This window comes from Rutilus rutilus (genome assembly GCF_951802725.1).
Source record: "Rutilus rutilus genome assembly, chromosome: 2".
Taxonomy (NCBI): Eukaryota; Metazoa; Chordata; class Actinopteri; order Cypriniformes; family Leuciscidae; genus Rutilus; species Rutilus rutilus.
The window spans coordinates 60,339,317-60,352,435 of record NC_140210.1 but is presented as its reverse complement, the minus strand read 5'-3'; the positions used below and the strand labels follow the sequence as shown (position 1 = coordinate 60,352,435).

The 13,119-nt window shown below is 41.4% G+C and overlaps 1 protein-coding gene across 1 annotated transcript in view; it reads right to left on the bottom strand.

The window, feature by feature from the left end:
- Window positions 1-13,119, bottom strand: part of LOC311286233 (NACHT, LRR and PYD domains-containing protein 1 homolog) — a 118,805-nt gene that overhangs the window by 14,297 nt on the left and 91,389 nt on the right. Inside the window, exons 8-9 of the mRNA XM_084402350.1 lie at window positions 2,917-2,963; window positions 2,275-2,836 (exon numbers count right to left, since the gene is read on the bottom strand). Of these exons, the coding sequence (XP_084258476.1) occupies window positions 2,275-2,836; window positions 2,917-2,963 (609 nt within the window). The remainder of the gene's footprint in view (window positions 1-2,274; window positions 2,837-2,916; window positions 2,964-13,119) is intronic.

Here is a 13,119-nt window from a genome sequence, read left to right as displayed (position 1 = left end):
CAGTGCAAAGAGGAGGCGTGTCCCGGCGGAAACGTTCCCTGATGCTATTCTGCAGGTTTAGAAAACAATTCCGCCACTGACCAGGAAAAACCTAGTCTAAAGTTAGCGGCGCGTTGCGCATGTTATTCAAATACTATTTTAAGGGCGCATGCTTGGCCATAATCATGTAGCGTCGTGTGCACAACGCACATACACTTTGATTCTCTCATCTACACAGAAGCAGCAGTTTCCATTTTTGCAAATCATACATTATTACAATAGATAAGATAGATAGATAGACAGACAGTTTATTATAAAAGCATAAATCTAGCTTACACATTTACCCAAATTATCATACACCCGTTTAACCGAAGTTAATTTGAGTGGATTTCTCCATCCCCAATGTCACTTCTCTGTGTTTTACGGTCCTGACGAGAACGTCGGTCTCCTCGGCTGTGAACCGCTCCTGGCGTGCGTCTGGCAAATCCGCCGTTATAATAGCAATCCGCCATGGAACAAGCGCACCTGCTCTTAAAGGGAATGTGAGATGATGCTCTGATTGGTTTATTTCACGTTACCCCCAAATCACACCTATGAATAATGAAGCTACTTCAGACCAACCCATTTTAGATTTGCGTCGGGCGCAAGAGTCATTTTTCCCGCCGGTATAATAGCAACAGTGCCCAAGACCCGTCCACAAAGTTACTTGCGTTTCGCGTTTGATACTTGCGTTTCAGACCGTTAAAATAGGGCCCCAGATGCGTATATATCAAAACCTCGTCCTCCTATTGGTCGTTCTGACCACAAGGTTATTCTGTTGTTGCCAAAGTACAGGTCACAAATTAAAAGGGGAGCACCACTTAAAAGAATAATTAATGTTTGGAACGAAGAGACTTCAGAAAAACTGAGAGGATGTTTTGAGTTGACTGATTGGGGTTTGTTTTTTGAGGATTGCGGGAATGATTTTAATTTACTGACTGATGTAATAACCTCTGTGAGGACGTGGTAACTCCAACTAAACAAATAACAATACATCCAAATAACAAGCAGTGGGTCACCAAGGACATGAAAATCCGTACACACATACCTGTATTTTCTTCCTGTTTTCGGACGAAGTCCATAGTAATCGATTGTCGAGTTCACGCGCGTGATGATGCGTGTGAACTCGACAATCGATTACTATGGGCTTCGACCGAAAACAGGATGTAAATACATGTATGTGCGCTGGCTGAAATAATATTGTTTTTATTAATATCTTTCACATCTACTGCAGTCAGATTCACCCGTGATCACTCTGAAGGAATCACTCACATGGCTGGGCACTTGTAATGACAAATCAAGGATGTTAAGAGACTAAAAGCAGGTTTAAAACTTGCCCCACTGAAGTCAACAGGGTGCAGATTTTAAAAAGAGGATAACACAGTGTAGGCAACACCGATTTTTGTCGTTGTTCTCTGTATTGACAGCACTCCAAATTTACAAAAAAATGAGTTCTCCTTTACCAGAACTTCACACCCGGTCAGTATTGAGGAAAGCCACTACAATCACACAGGATCCCACCCACGCCCTTAACCAATCCTTTCAGTTATTGCCATCAGGTCGAGGCTACAGAGTCCCACTTGCAAGGAAAAACATATACAAAAAATATTTTATTCCCACGGCCATTACTACACTGAACAATCATATATAGAATACATCACATTTTTGCATTTTGCACATGTCTGTACAGCTAATGTGGCTAAATTGTTTTGAGTGTATTTATGTTTTCTTTTTGTATGTGTTTTTATGTTATCTGAGCCTGCCTTGTCAAAGTTCACATTTCTGTCACTTGTGACAGACAATAAAGTTTTTCTTATCTTATCTTATCTTATCTTATCTTATCTTATCTTATCTTATCTTATCTTATCTTATCTTATCCCTCGTCTGCAGGAATATTAATAGAAAAGAAGATCACACTACAGCTAGAAAATTACAGAAAATTAATAGCAAATTACAGTTTAGAGACCTCACAACTCTGAAACTGAAGAAAAAAATGTATTTAGCTCTAAACTAACTAAAATGAAGAATAATGTGTTTATAGTCTCTGCACAGGAGAGACTCTGTGCTGTTTCAAAACAAAGGAAAATATGTATTTATTGGTACTGGCCAAACCATGTTGTGAAATATCAGCATATGGAGTATCAGCACAAACCCAATATGGTGCATCTCTAGTGTTTAGTGATGTATGAAGAACAGAGGATTGAACTATTATTCAGTCTGGAAAAATCCTTCACTAAGACAGTATATTTCACTCACCCGGTTGTGTGTGTATCACTGTTGTTTCTCTCAGGACGCTGTTTAACGTCACACAGAGACACTGAGGAGTCAACCCCAAATCCAGCATAGAGGGGTTCAGTGAATGTGGAGTTGAGTGTGTGTAAGTGTGTGAGTGTGTGTGTGTCAGAGACTCTGTAGAAGGACAGAGTGCCGGCTGACACGTCCACATACACTCCTGTTCTCTTAAGGGATGAACGGACAGGAATAACAGTGTAGTTCTTATTGTGACAGACAGAGAATCTGTTATCAGTACAGTACAGACTCCAGGATTTGTCATTAAATCCAAACATACAGTCACTCCCTCCTTTCCTGCTGATTCCTTTATATGACACTGATATACCAGCAGATCCGCTCCATTCAGCCTCCCAGTAACAGCGTCCAGTCAGACTCTCTCCACACAGAACCTGAGACCACACATCAAATCTCTCTGGATGATCAGGATACGGCTGATCCTCAGACACACACGTCACTGTCCTGTTCTCATCAGACAGAATGAGACGAGTGTGTGCTGTGTTTGGATCCAGTGTGAGATCACAGGCATCTGAACACAAGAAGAGAAACATTTCACTAAATGACACAAATCAACAATAAATCACTAAATAATTGTGTGTGTAGACCTACATTTGTGTAATCCTGCTGTCATTCTGAACTCTCCACAATGATCCACACTATAAAACACAAACATGATTCATATTCATTTCTAAAGGAAACACAAGAAAGTGTGTGTGTGTGTGTATGTGTGTGTGTGTGTGTGTGTGTGTGTGTGTGTGTATGTGTGTGTGTGTGAGTGTGCATCATCCCCCTTACGAAAAAGTAGTTTATTCAAGTGTTCTATTAGTATACTTCTTTTAGGGTAAAAATAAGGTAGTCCAAATAGGTGATTCGTGGACAAACGCCCATACAAATAAGCTGCCATTGGACGCATAGTGCCCCCGAGGGACCGTAGGGCGAATATGGATGACAAGTGCCCATTAAATAGTGGGCATTTGTCACTTCGTGATAACCCCTGCACTAACCAATTGCCCCGGGAGTAGGTGGTATACGGACACCTTTAGGGGGCTATACTGAGCTAATGCCCCCATAAAGCACCCATAAACCCCCTCCCCCACCGACCCCTACATCCCACTAACCCACTATTTGTCCAATAACCCACTATAGTGGGAAAATATACAATTGACCCCCCACCCCCCACTCCCAGGCCACGCCCCCCATTCCACGAACCCACTATTTGTCCAATAAACCACTACATTGGGTAAATGTCCCGTTGACCCCCCCTCCACTCCCAAGCCACGCCCCCATCCCACGAACCCACTATTTTCCCAATAACCCACTATATTGGGCAAATGACCCATTGACCCCCCCATCCCCCCACTCCCCACTCCCCACTCCCCACTCCTAAGCCACGTCCCCGTCCCACTAACCCACTAGTGGTGTCAACAATAATCGATTCTGCGATGCATCGCAATGCGGGGCATGCACGCTGACGTGGAAACCAGGAAGAAACATTGTGACATGAATGAACTATCCAGTGTCCACAGATCTGCAATATTCACCATGGATTTACTGTAGTAACACTAACTGCAACTTTGGAAGTTTGGCAGGAATAGTAGGCTATAATGCTTTCAAGTAACGTAATGTCGGATTTATTTCGACATTATGAATAACATTGCTGCCCTCAAATGTTAATCTGAACTAAAATAAACATTTGTTTATAAGCACAAAATATTACATTTAATTTTTTCCAAGGAGCTGTTTTGTTTTATATGCTCCTAAGAAGAGTCAATTATAGCTCCATCATTGCTCAAAGAAAAAAAATGTCATTCTTTATGAAGTTAGTTCTAATAAAAAAAAATAAAACATAAAAAAAAAAATCAAGGAAATTTCTCTGGCATTTCTTTCTTTTTGCTGTATCGAAAACGTACCGAACCGTGACACAAGTATATCGTATTGAACCGAACCATGAATTATGTGAACCGTTACACCCTACACTGTTTATTTTCTGGCCTTGAGTTGGACAATAAAGTTGAAATTTAATTTCAAATGGTTCTCAAGCAGAGAGAAGAGAAACATTTCTCATTCAAAGCACTGAAAGCAGTGATTTATGCTTTCTTTTTCAGGTTTGAAAATGCCATATCGATTGATTGATTGATTGATTGATTCCTTTATTGTCATTGTACAACCATACAATGAAATTTTTATACTTTCCATCGTTCACGGCAAGAGTAGTTACAGTCATATTGCAAATTGCCCATTATTAAATAAGGTGCTTAGTATTATTTCACTTAATTGTCTACATGTCAAAAATGTCTTGTGGTGATAATTTGAGGATGTAGTTTCAGTTCATGATTCATTATCCTGATGGCATTAGGATAAAAACTGTTCATGAATCTGGTTGTGCGTGTTTTGATTGACCTAAAGCGTTTTCCAGATGGCAACAATTCAAAAAGCTGATGGGCTGGATGATTCGGGTCCGTCACAATGTAGCGTGTTTTCTGCAGAGAGCGGGAGTTAAAAATGTCATCCAAGGCAGGTAGCTGTTGATTTGTGATGTTCTGTGCGGTTTTTATAACTCTCTGCAGTGCCTTTTTATCACCAGCCGAGCTGCCTCCATACCACACCAGCATATTATATGTGAGGACACTTTCAATAGAACAGCGATAGAATGACACCAGAAGACGCGCTGACAGGTTTATTTTCCTAAGCATTCTGAGAAAGTACATTCGCTGTTGAACCTTCTTGACTAATGCTATGATGTTTGTTGTCCATGAAAGGTCCTCAGAAATGTATGTGCCCAGAAATTTAAAGCTTGATACTCTCTCCACTATCTCCCCATTGATATGCAGTGGTGTGTGAACAATCTGTTTATTCCTGAAGTCAATGATAAGTTCTTTCGTTTTCTTGATGTTTAGGGTAAGATTATTCTCCGTGCACCACGTCGTCAGCCTCTGTACCTCCTCCCTGTAGGCATACTCATTTCCTCTGGTGATCAGCCCCAGCACAGTCGTGTCATCCGCAAATTTGATTATGATGTTGTTGTCATTAGATGGTACACAATCATGAGTATACAAGGAGTAAAGAAAGGGACTTAGCACACAGCCTTGTGGGGCTCCCGTGCTGATTAGCGTAGTTGTGGAATAATGTGAGCCCATCCTCACTGACTGTGGCCTCTTTGTTAGGAAATCTTTAATCCACAGGCAGATGTTATGCTGTATGCCTAGGTCAGACATCTTATAAAACAATCTGTTTGATAAGATGGTATTAAAAGCAGAACTGTAGTCAATGAACAGAAGCCGTGCATACGTCCCTTGATGTTCCAGGTGGCTCAGTACAGTGTGGAGTGCAGTGTTGATAGCATCGTCTGTCGACCTGTTGGCCCTGTATGCGTACTGGTGGGGGTCCATGGTGGGTAGCAGAGCAGACCTAATATGATGTAAAACCAGCCTCTCCATGCATTTCATAATTATAGATGTTAGTGCAATGGGCCTATAGTCATTGAGGGATGTTATAGCAGCATGCTTTGGCACCGGCACTATTGTAGACGTCTTCAGGCAGGTTGGAACAGTGCACTGCAACAGAGACAAGTTGAAGATGTTTGTGAGTACCTCACCTAGCTCAACTGCACAGTCTCTGAGTGCGCGCCCTGGAATGCTGTCTGGTCCAGATGCTTTCCATGCCTTGATCTTACGGAGAGTGCGTATCACCTCAATAGGTTGAAGAATGAGCACCTGGCTATTTGTGTCTGGAACAGGGTTGATGGTAGTCTCAGTACTTTCCACCTCAAAGCGGCTGAAGAACCGGTTAAGCTTTTCTGCCATTAAAGCACTGCTATTAGACAGGCAAGTGGTGTTTATCTGCCCCGTGATGTGCCGGATCCCCTGCCAAGCCCGGCGGGGGTCGGAGTTGCAGAAGTGGTTCTCAATCCTCTGCTTATAAGCGGCCTTAGCATCCCTGATGCCCTTCCTTAAGTTCGTCCTGGCTGCACTGTAAAGCTGCCTGTCACCAGACCGAAAAGCAGAATTACGGGCCTGCAGCAGATATTTTACATTGTTGGTCATCCACGGCTTGTTGTTAGGAAATATACAAATCCGTTTCGTGGTGGTGACATTTTCAATGCAGCATTTTATATAAAATAGCACAGAGGATGTATAGATGTCGATTTTATTGTCCACAAATACGCTCCAGTCAGTGCGTCTAAAGCAGTCCTGCAGCTGCTCAGACGCTCCTTCGGGCCATAATTGTATTATTCTAGCAGTAGGTTTGATTCGGTTGATAACTGGTCTATATGCTGGAGTCAAAAACAGTGAAATATGATCAGACAGACCTAAGTGGGGGAGAGGTGATGCCTTATATCCATGCTTAACGTTACTATAAACATGGTCGAGTATGTTTTTCCCTCTTGTGGGGCACTTTACATGCTGGTAAAATTTTGGGAGAACAGTTTTTAAGTTGGCTCTGTTAAAATCACCTGCTATGACAAAAGCTCCTTCTGGATAAGCCTGCTGTTGTTTCCTAATGGCAGTTTGCAAATAAGCCAAAGCTGTTTTAGTGTTGGCATCCGGAGGTACGTAAACAGCATTAATAACAACAACTGTGAATTCGCGCGGCAGGTAAAAGGGGCGACATTTTACTGTTAAATACTCCAAGTCCGGGGAGCAGTAAGTGTCAGTTATTACAGCGTTTGTACACCAATTGTCGTTGGTGTAAACACAAAGCCCCCCTCCTCTGTTCTTACCGGAATCCGCGGTCCTGTCGGCTCGGTGCGCTACACGGCCTGCTAGTTGAATAGCCTCTGCTGGAATCGCTGGTTTAAGCCAAGTCTCCGTAATTACCATGGCACAGCAGTCCTGGATGCTTTTCTGCGTAGATGTAATGAGTTCCAGCTCCTCGATTTTATTGGTAAGTGATCTTGCATTTGTGACGAAGAGGCTCGGCAATGGAGGCTTGTGTGGGTCTCTGCCTAGCCTAGCTCGTATCCCGGCTCTGCAGCCCCGCTTCTGCCTCCTCTCACAGCGCCGCCTCTGTCGCCTCTCGGCTGGGAGAGTAATCCACGGAGACCCCGGTGGTCTGACGAGCTCAGACGGTAGGCTAGAATCTTCCTGGTTAAAAATACAGCCCCCGGGCGTCAAACCAATGACGAGAAGTTCGTGCCGGCTGTATTTTATGTATACTTGTGCATAGGTGTTTCTTAGAAAAAAATAAACTATTAGTAGACTACTCAAAACGTACGTGGAGAGCTGAGCCGCTGCGTGTGCACGCGCCGCCATTTTGGAACGTATTGTAATTACCAATCTCGTGTTTTTTTCCAATATCCAATATCCAATTCCAATATCCAATACCCTGTACCATTCAATTTTATTTTATTTAATGACATTTATGTCAAAGATACAGGAGAGTGATAATACACACATAGCAGCCAATAAAATCTGTTGTTCAATATCTGACTGCTTGTATTGCCTCATGACTGATGAAAATTTTGCCTTGTTGTGTGCAGTAGAATTTTGATGCATCGCAATGCATCGTAGAATCAAATTGAATCGAATCGTTACCTGGTGAATCGTAATCGAATCGAATCGTGAGGGCAGTGCCAATGCACACCCCTATAACCCACTATTTGTCCAATAAACCACTATAGTGGACAAATGTCCCGTTGACCCCCCCCCCGACCATTCCCAAGCCACGCCCCCATCCCACTGACCCACTATTTGTCCAATAAACAACTATTGATTTCAAATGTCCCGTTGACCCCCCTCCCTGACCACTCAAGCATCGCCCCCTTCCCATGAACCCACTTTTTGTCCGATAACCCGTGAAGCAGTTTTTTTTTCACGAAATCCTCACAAAGTTAAAAATCCTAGCTGGTATATCTCTGGAATCAAGCCGAGGTGGGGCCCAATACTCTGGGCACACGGGGGCCTCATAGTGGTACCCCCACGCCCAGAGTATGGAGCCCCAACTCGGCTAATTTTTCGAGTTACATCTGGTCAAAGTTAAAATTTCAAGCTGGTATATCTCTGGAACCAAGTCGAGTTGGGGCCCCATATTCTGGGTACACGGGCCCCTCCTAGCGGTCACCCCACGGCCCGAGTATGGAGCCCCAACTCGGCTTGGTTCCAGAGATACCTGTAATAGCGATCTGAGCCGTTTTTCGTTCTTCGCCATTTCCACAAGGGTGTAGCACAAAGGATTTGACGTGTGAATCCATAACTTGTCTTGTAAACTTTACTTTTCCGTTGTCAGGTTACATTGTAAGAGAAATCAAACACAAAATAAAATAAAATTATACGCTTATTCACGTTCCAATAACATGAATTCGATCCTTTTCACGGTCAAAAGACTGTCTAGCCTCAACCCTTTCTTCTTCCTTATTCTTCAACAAAAAATTACACATACGTAGCACGTGAAACTAGTCAAAATCTCGCGATACAATACAAATAACACAAAATATGCATTTATCAAAAAACATAATCACTCTTAATATAAGGAAAAATATTACAAAATTATTTATGTAGTTATGGCTCTAACACTCCGGCCCCTAATTGTCTATATCGAAAGCATAACAATTATCTTGTTCAATATTTGAATAGAGTCATAACAATACTTCCTTTTCTTTTAAACATTTCTTTTAGAAAATTCAAATTTTCTATGAAATATCTATTCACAGTCTTTATGAAGTCTTATTCTTCATCTGCTTCTTGCAATAAGCAGAGTTTTGTTATAGGCCTTTCCAATTGACAAGTTTTTGTCTGAACACAAGCACGGCGGACAATACCAGAAGCATCTGGTATGGTCCTGAGGACTCTTCCCATAATCCAAGAATTTCTTGGAGCAGAATTATCCACAATGAGAACAATGTCTCCAGGTACCATGTTTCTTTTCAATTTCTGCCACTTCTGTCGTTCTTGAAGTAACGGCAGATATTCCTTAGTCCATCTAGACCAAAAGAGGTCCGCCATGTATTGAATTTGCCTCCACCTTCTACGTGAATAACAGTCCTCTTTCACAAAAACTCCTGGTGGCAAGGCTGGTTGTTTTTTTCATAAGCAGCAGATGATTCGGAGTCAGAGGCTCCAGGTCATTTGGGTCATCTGATGCTTTAATAATCGGTCAGTCGTTTATAATGGCTTCAACTTCACACAAGACTGTGTGAAGCCCCTCATCGTCTAACATCTGTTGATTCAATACAGAATTCAAAATCTTTCGAACTGTGCGGATTTGTCTCTCCCACACTCCTCCTTGATGCGATGCTGCCGGGGGTTATTGAAGATCCACCTGATTCCCTTTTGGACAAGAACTTCAGCTAATTTGGAATGATTTAATTCTTGAACAGCTTCTTTAAGCTCTCTTTTTGTTCGTTAACTTTGGCATTTAATCTTCTGCACACTGTGCATTTAGAAATCAACTTCCATATGGCTGTACTGGCAGCAGCAACCCAAAATTTGTTTCGTAGTTTTGCAAGGATTTGATTTCTGCCACTATTAGGCCTGTCGCGATAATCAATAAATCAATTAATTGCACGATTAAAAAAAATGAGCTCCTCACCCCTAATCCTAACCAAGTATTTTCAGTGCGTAGCATATACACGCAATAAAGTGCGTCTTCCCGACAGTACACTATCACTCGTTTGTTTAGTCGACAAAGTAACAGGAGGACAGTGCAAAATGGTGTGATATGGCCTGTTGAGGCTTTTTTTTAAATTTGTTTACAAAGGTCCTAACCGGCAGTTTTGCCTGTTATGGAATGTATCACTATTTATGTCTGAGCCTAATGTTTAATATTTTTTATAAGTGCAATTTTGTTTACATCCATTTTATTTATTGTTTTTGGTATTTATTCAAGTGAATTTTTTTTGTTAGACACTTGAGAGTCCATTGCTTTTATTGTTTTTGGTTGTTTTGTAAATTTTTTGTGGATATTTAAAATGTTTTCCTTTTTTAATGTTTAATATTCTTAAGAAATAAAAGTTTATAGATCTTTGAAAAGGTGTACCTGCATTATTATGCCATTATCATTATATTAGATGAAAATGGTCTCAGAACGACGATATTATCGTTTATCGCAATAATTTCTTGGACAATTTATCGTCCAGCAAAATTTGTTATCGTGACAGGCCTAGTCACTATGTCCTGTGTTTTTGTGTATATCCTTCAGAAGCAAAGACGTTACATGCTGCTTTTTATCAAGAATTGCTGGATGCTTAGCAGATTCTGGCATTGCTGACTGATTTAAACGACCACCTACTCGTATTATGCCATCTTGCACTAGTTTGTACAAAGGACTACTTCTTTTGACATGGTTACTGCTTTGCAAAGACTTGAATTCGTCAGGGAATGTCTGTCTTTGACTGTAACGAATCAGACTCAGTTCTGCATTTTCCACATCTTCTACTGAAAGAGGTTTTTTGGTCAGTGTCTGTTTCAACTTGAACATTTAAGTTTGGAAATGTGCTTGTTGTCTGTTTGGATTATTTTCAGTTTGATTTATGGTAGCTTGAATTTCACGTCTCTTGTTTGATAGGTGTTGGAGTATTTCCTTCAGCCTCAACATCCAAGCGATTGCTCTCTTCAATCTGTACCATTCTGAATAATACTCAATCAGTTTATCCAGAGGTTTTGCTTTTCCTGTAGCACTGACACAATTTACTACAGCTGATTTTTTCAATTCCACTTCCATTGCACCTGCCTGATCTGGTCGCCAAGGCCACTCACTTTCATGTTTGTAAAGGAATTCTGGTCCTTTGACCCAATTTACCTTTTTCATGAAGTTTTCCACTTTGATGCCTCTAGAGGCTATGTCGGCTGGGTTTAGCAAGGTGTTGACATACCTCCACTGAGAGGGCTCAGAAGCTTCTCTGATGAAGGAAACCCTATTGGCAACAAATGTTTTAAATCGTGAGGCTTCATTCTCAATGCATTGCAGTACTGTGAGGCTATCAGTCCAGAACATAGAATCTTTGAGTTGTAACTGAAGCTCTTGTTTTAACATTCTATCCATTTTCGCTGCAACAACTGCTGCAGTCAACTCCATTCTAGGGATTGTTATCTGCTTCAGAGGCGCAACTCTGGATTTACCCATTACGAATGAACAGTGTTTTTCTCCTTGATCATTTGTGAGTACTAGATAGGAAACGGTTCCATATCCATTTTCACTTGCATCTGCGAAATGATGTAATTGAGCAGACTTAGTAGTTCCAAAACTGTCTGGTTTGAAGCATCTGCTTACACTGAAGTTTGACAATTGTATGTCCTTTTGCCACGTGAACCATTTTTGCGCTTGCTTTTCCGGCATGTTCTGATCCCAGCCTAATTTGTCTTTGCACAGTTGTCTCAACATGACTTTCGCTGGAAGGATACAGGGTGCTACAAGACCATGAGGATCATATATGGAATTCACTACTGAAAGCATTCCTCTTCTCGTAGCAGGTTTCTCCTGTTTGTTGATGGAGAACCTGAATGTATCTGATTCTGTGCTCCATCGTACACCCAGAGCTCTTTCAATTGGTAGATTGCTTTTGTTGAAATCTAAGTCCCCTACCTTTTTGGATCTTTTCTTTTCTGGAAATGATAACAGGACTTTTCTGTTATTGCTCACCCACTTAGTCAAATTGAATCCACCTTTAGAGCACATAGATATCAGACTTTGTGATAGTTTGATTGCTGTCTCCTCAGAGGCGACAGATTTTAAGCAAATTAATCCATGTAAAAGTTTTGGAGAATAGTATTGGCCGATTCAGCTGTATCCTCTGTTTTTCCATCGATTTTCAGCCTTTCGCAAAGCGAAGCATGCACAACTGGGAGACGAGGTTGCTCCGAACAGGTGTACTGTCATCCTGTATTCCTCTGTAGGCTTATCTAGATCTCCTTCAGGCCACCACAAAATCGCAAAAGATCTAAATCATAATCTGGGACTCTAACTTGGTGGAACATTGATTCAATGTCTGCCATGATAGCAATTGGCTCTTGTCTGAATCGATTTAGCACACCAATGAGGGTATTGGTCAGGTCAGGTCCCTGCAACAGTTGATTATTCAGTGAGAAGCCCTGGTACGTCGCAGTGCAGCCAAAAACAACTCTGATTTTGTTCTTTTTCGGGTGATATATCCCATTGTGTGGAATATACCACACTCTGTCCTTGCGTTTCAGTTGTTCTAAAGGCACTTTTTTTAGCATAGCCTTTGTCAATTATGTCTGACATAAAAGCTTTATAGTCTTTGTGAAACTCTGGGTTCCTGCTGAGCTTCCTTTTGAGACTGATGGCTCTTTGTTCTGCTATGCATCTGTTGTTGGGCAGCTTATCAGGATCATTCTTAAAAGGTAATTCAATACAGTAATGTCCATCTTTATACTGTACCGACTGCTCAACGCACTGCATGAACTTTAGGTCTTCTTGTGACATTTCAGCTTTTTCACTATAACTACGTTCAGGGAAGTCTGCATTGAATTGCTCTACTAACATCGTTTCAATGTCCACCACTGCAATCCTGTTCACTGTGAAACTTAGAGTTTTGACCTGGTCCGATTCGGTGCTCACATCTGTTCGTAAAGGCCCATTGACTATCCATCCTAATGCCGTCCTAAGAGCGTAAGGTCCATTTCCTTCACTGTTTATTATTTTCCATGGTTCTATTGCCTTATGCACATTAGGCAAGGCAAGGCAAGGCAAGGCAAGTTTATTTATATAGCACATTTCATACACAGTGGCAATTCAAAGTGCTTTACATAGAAGAAATTAAAATAATAAAAAGAATAAGAATAATTAAAACAGTTTATACAGAAAATACAGTACAGTTCAAACAGTCGGACGAACATTGGCACAGTGCTCATTCAT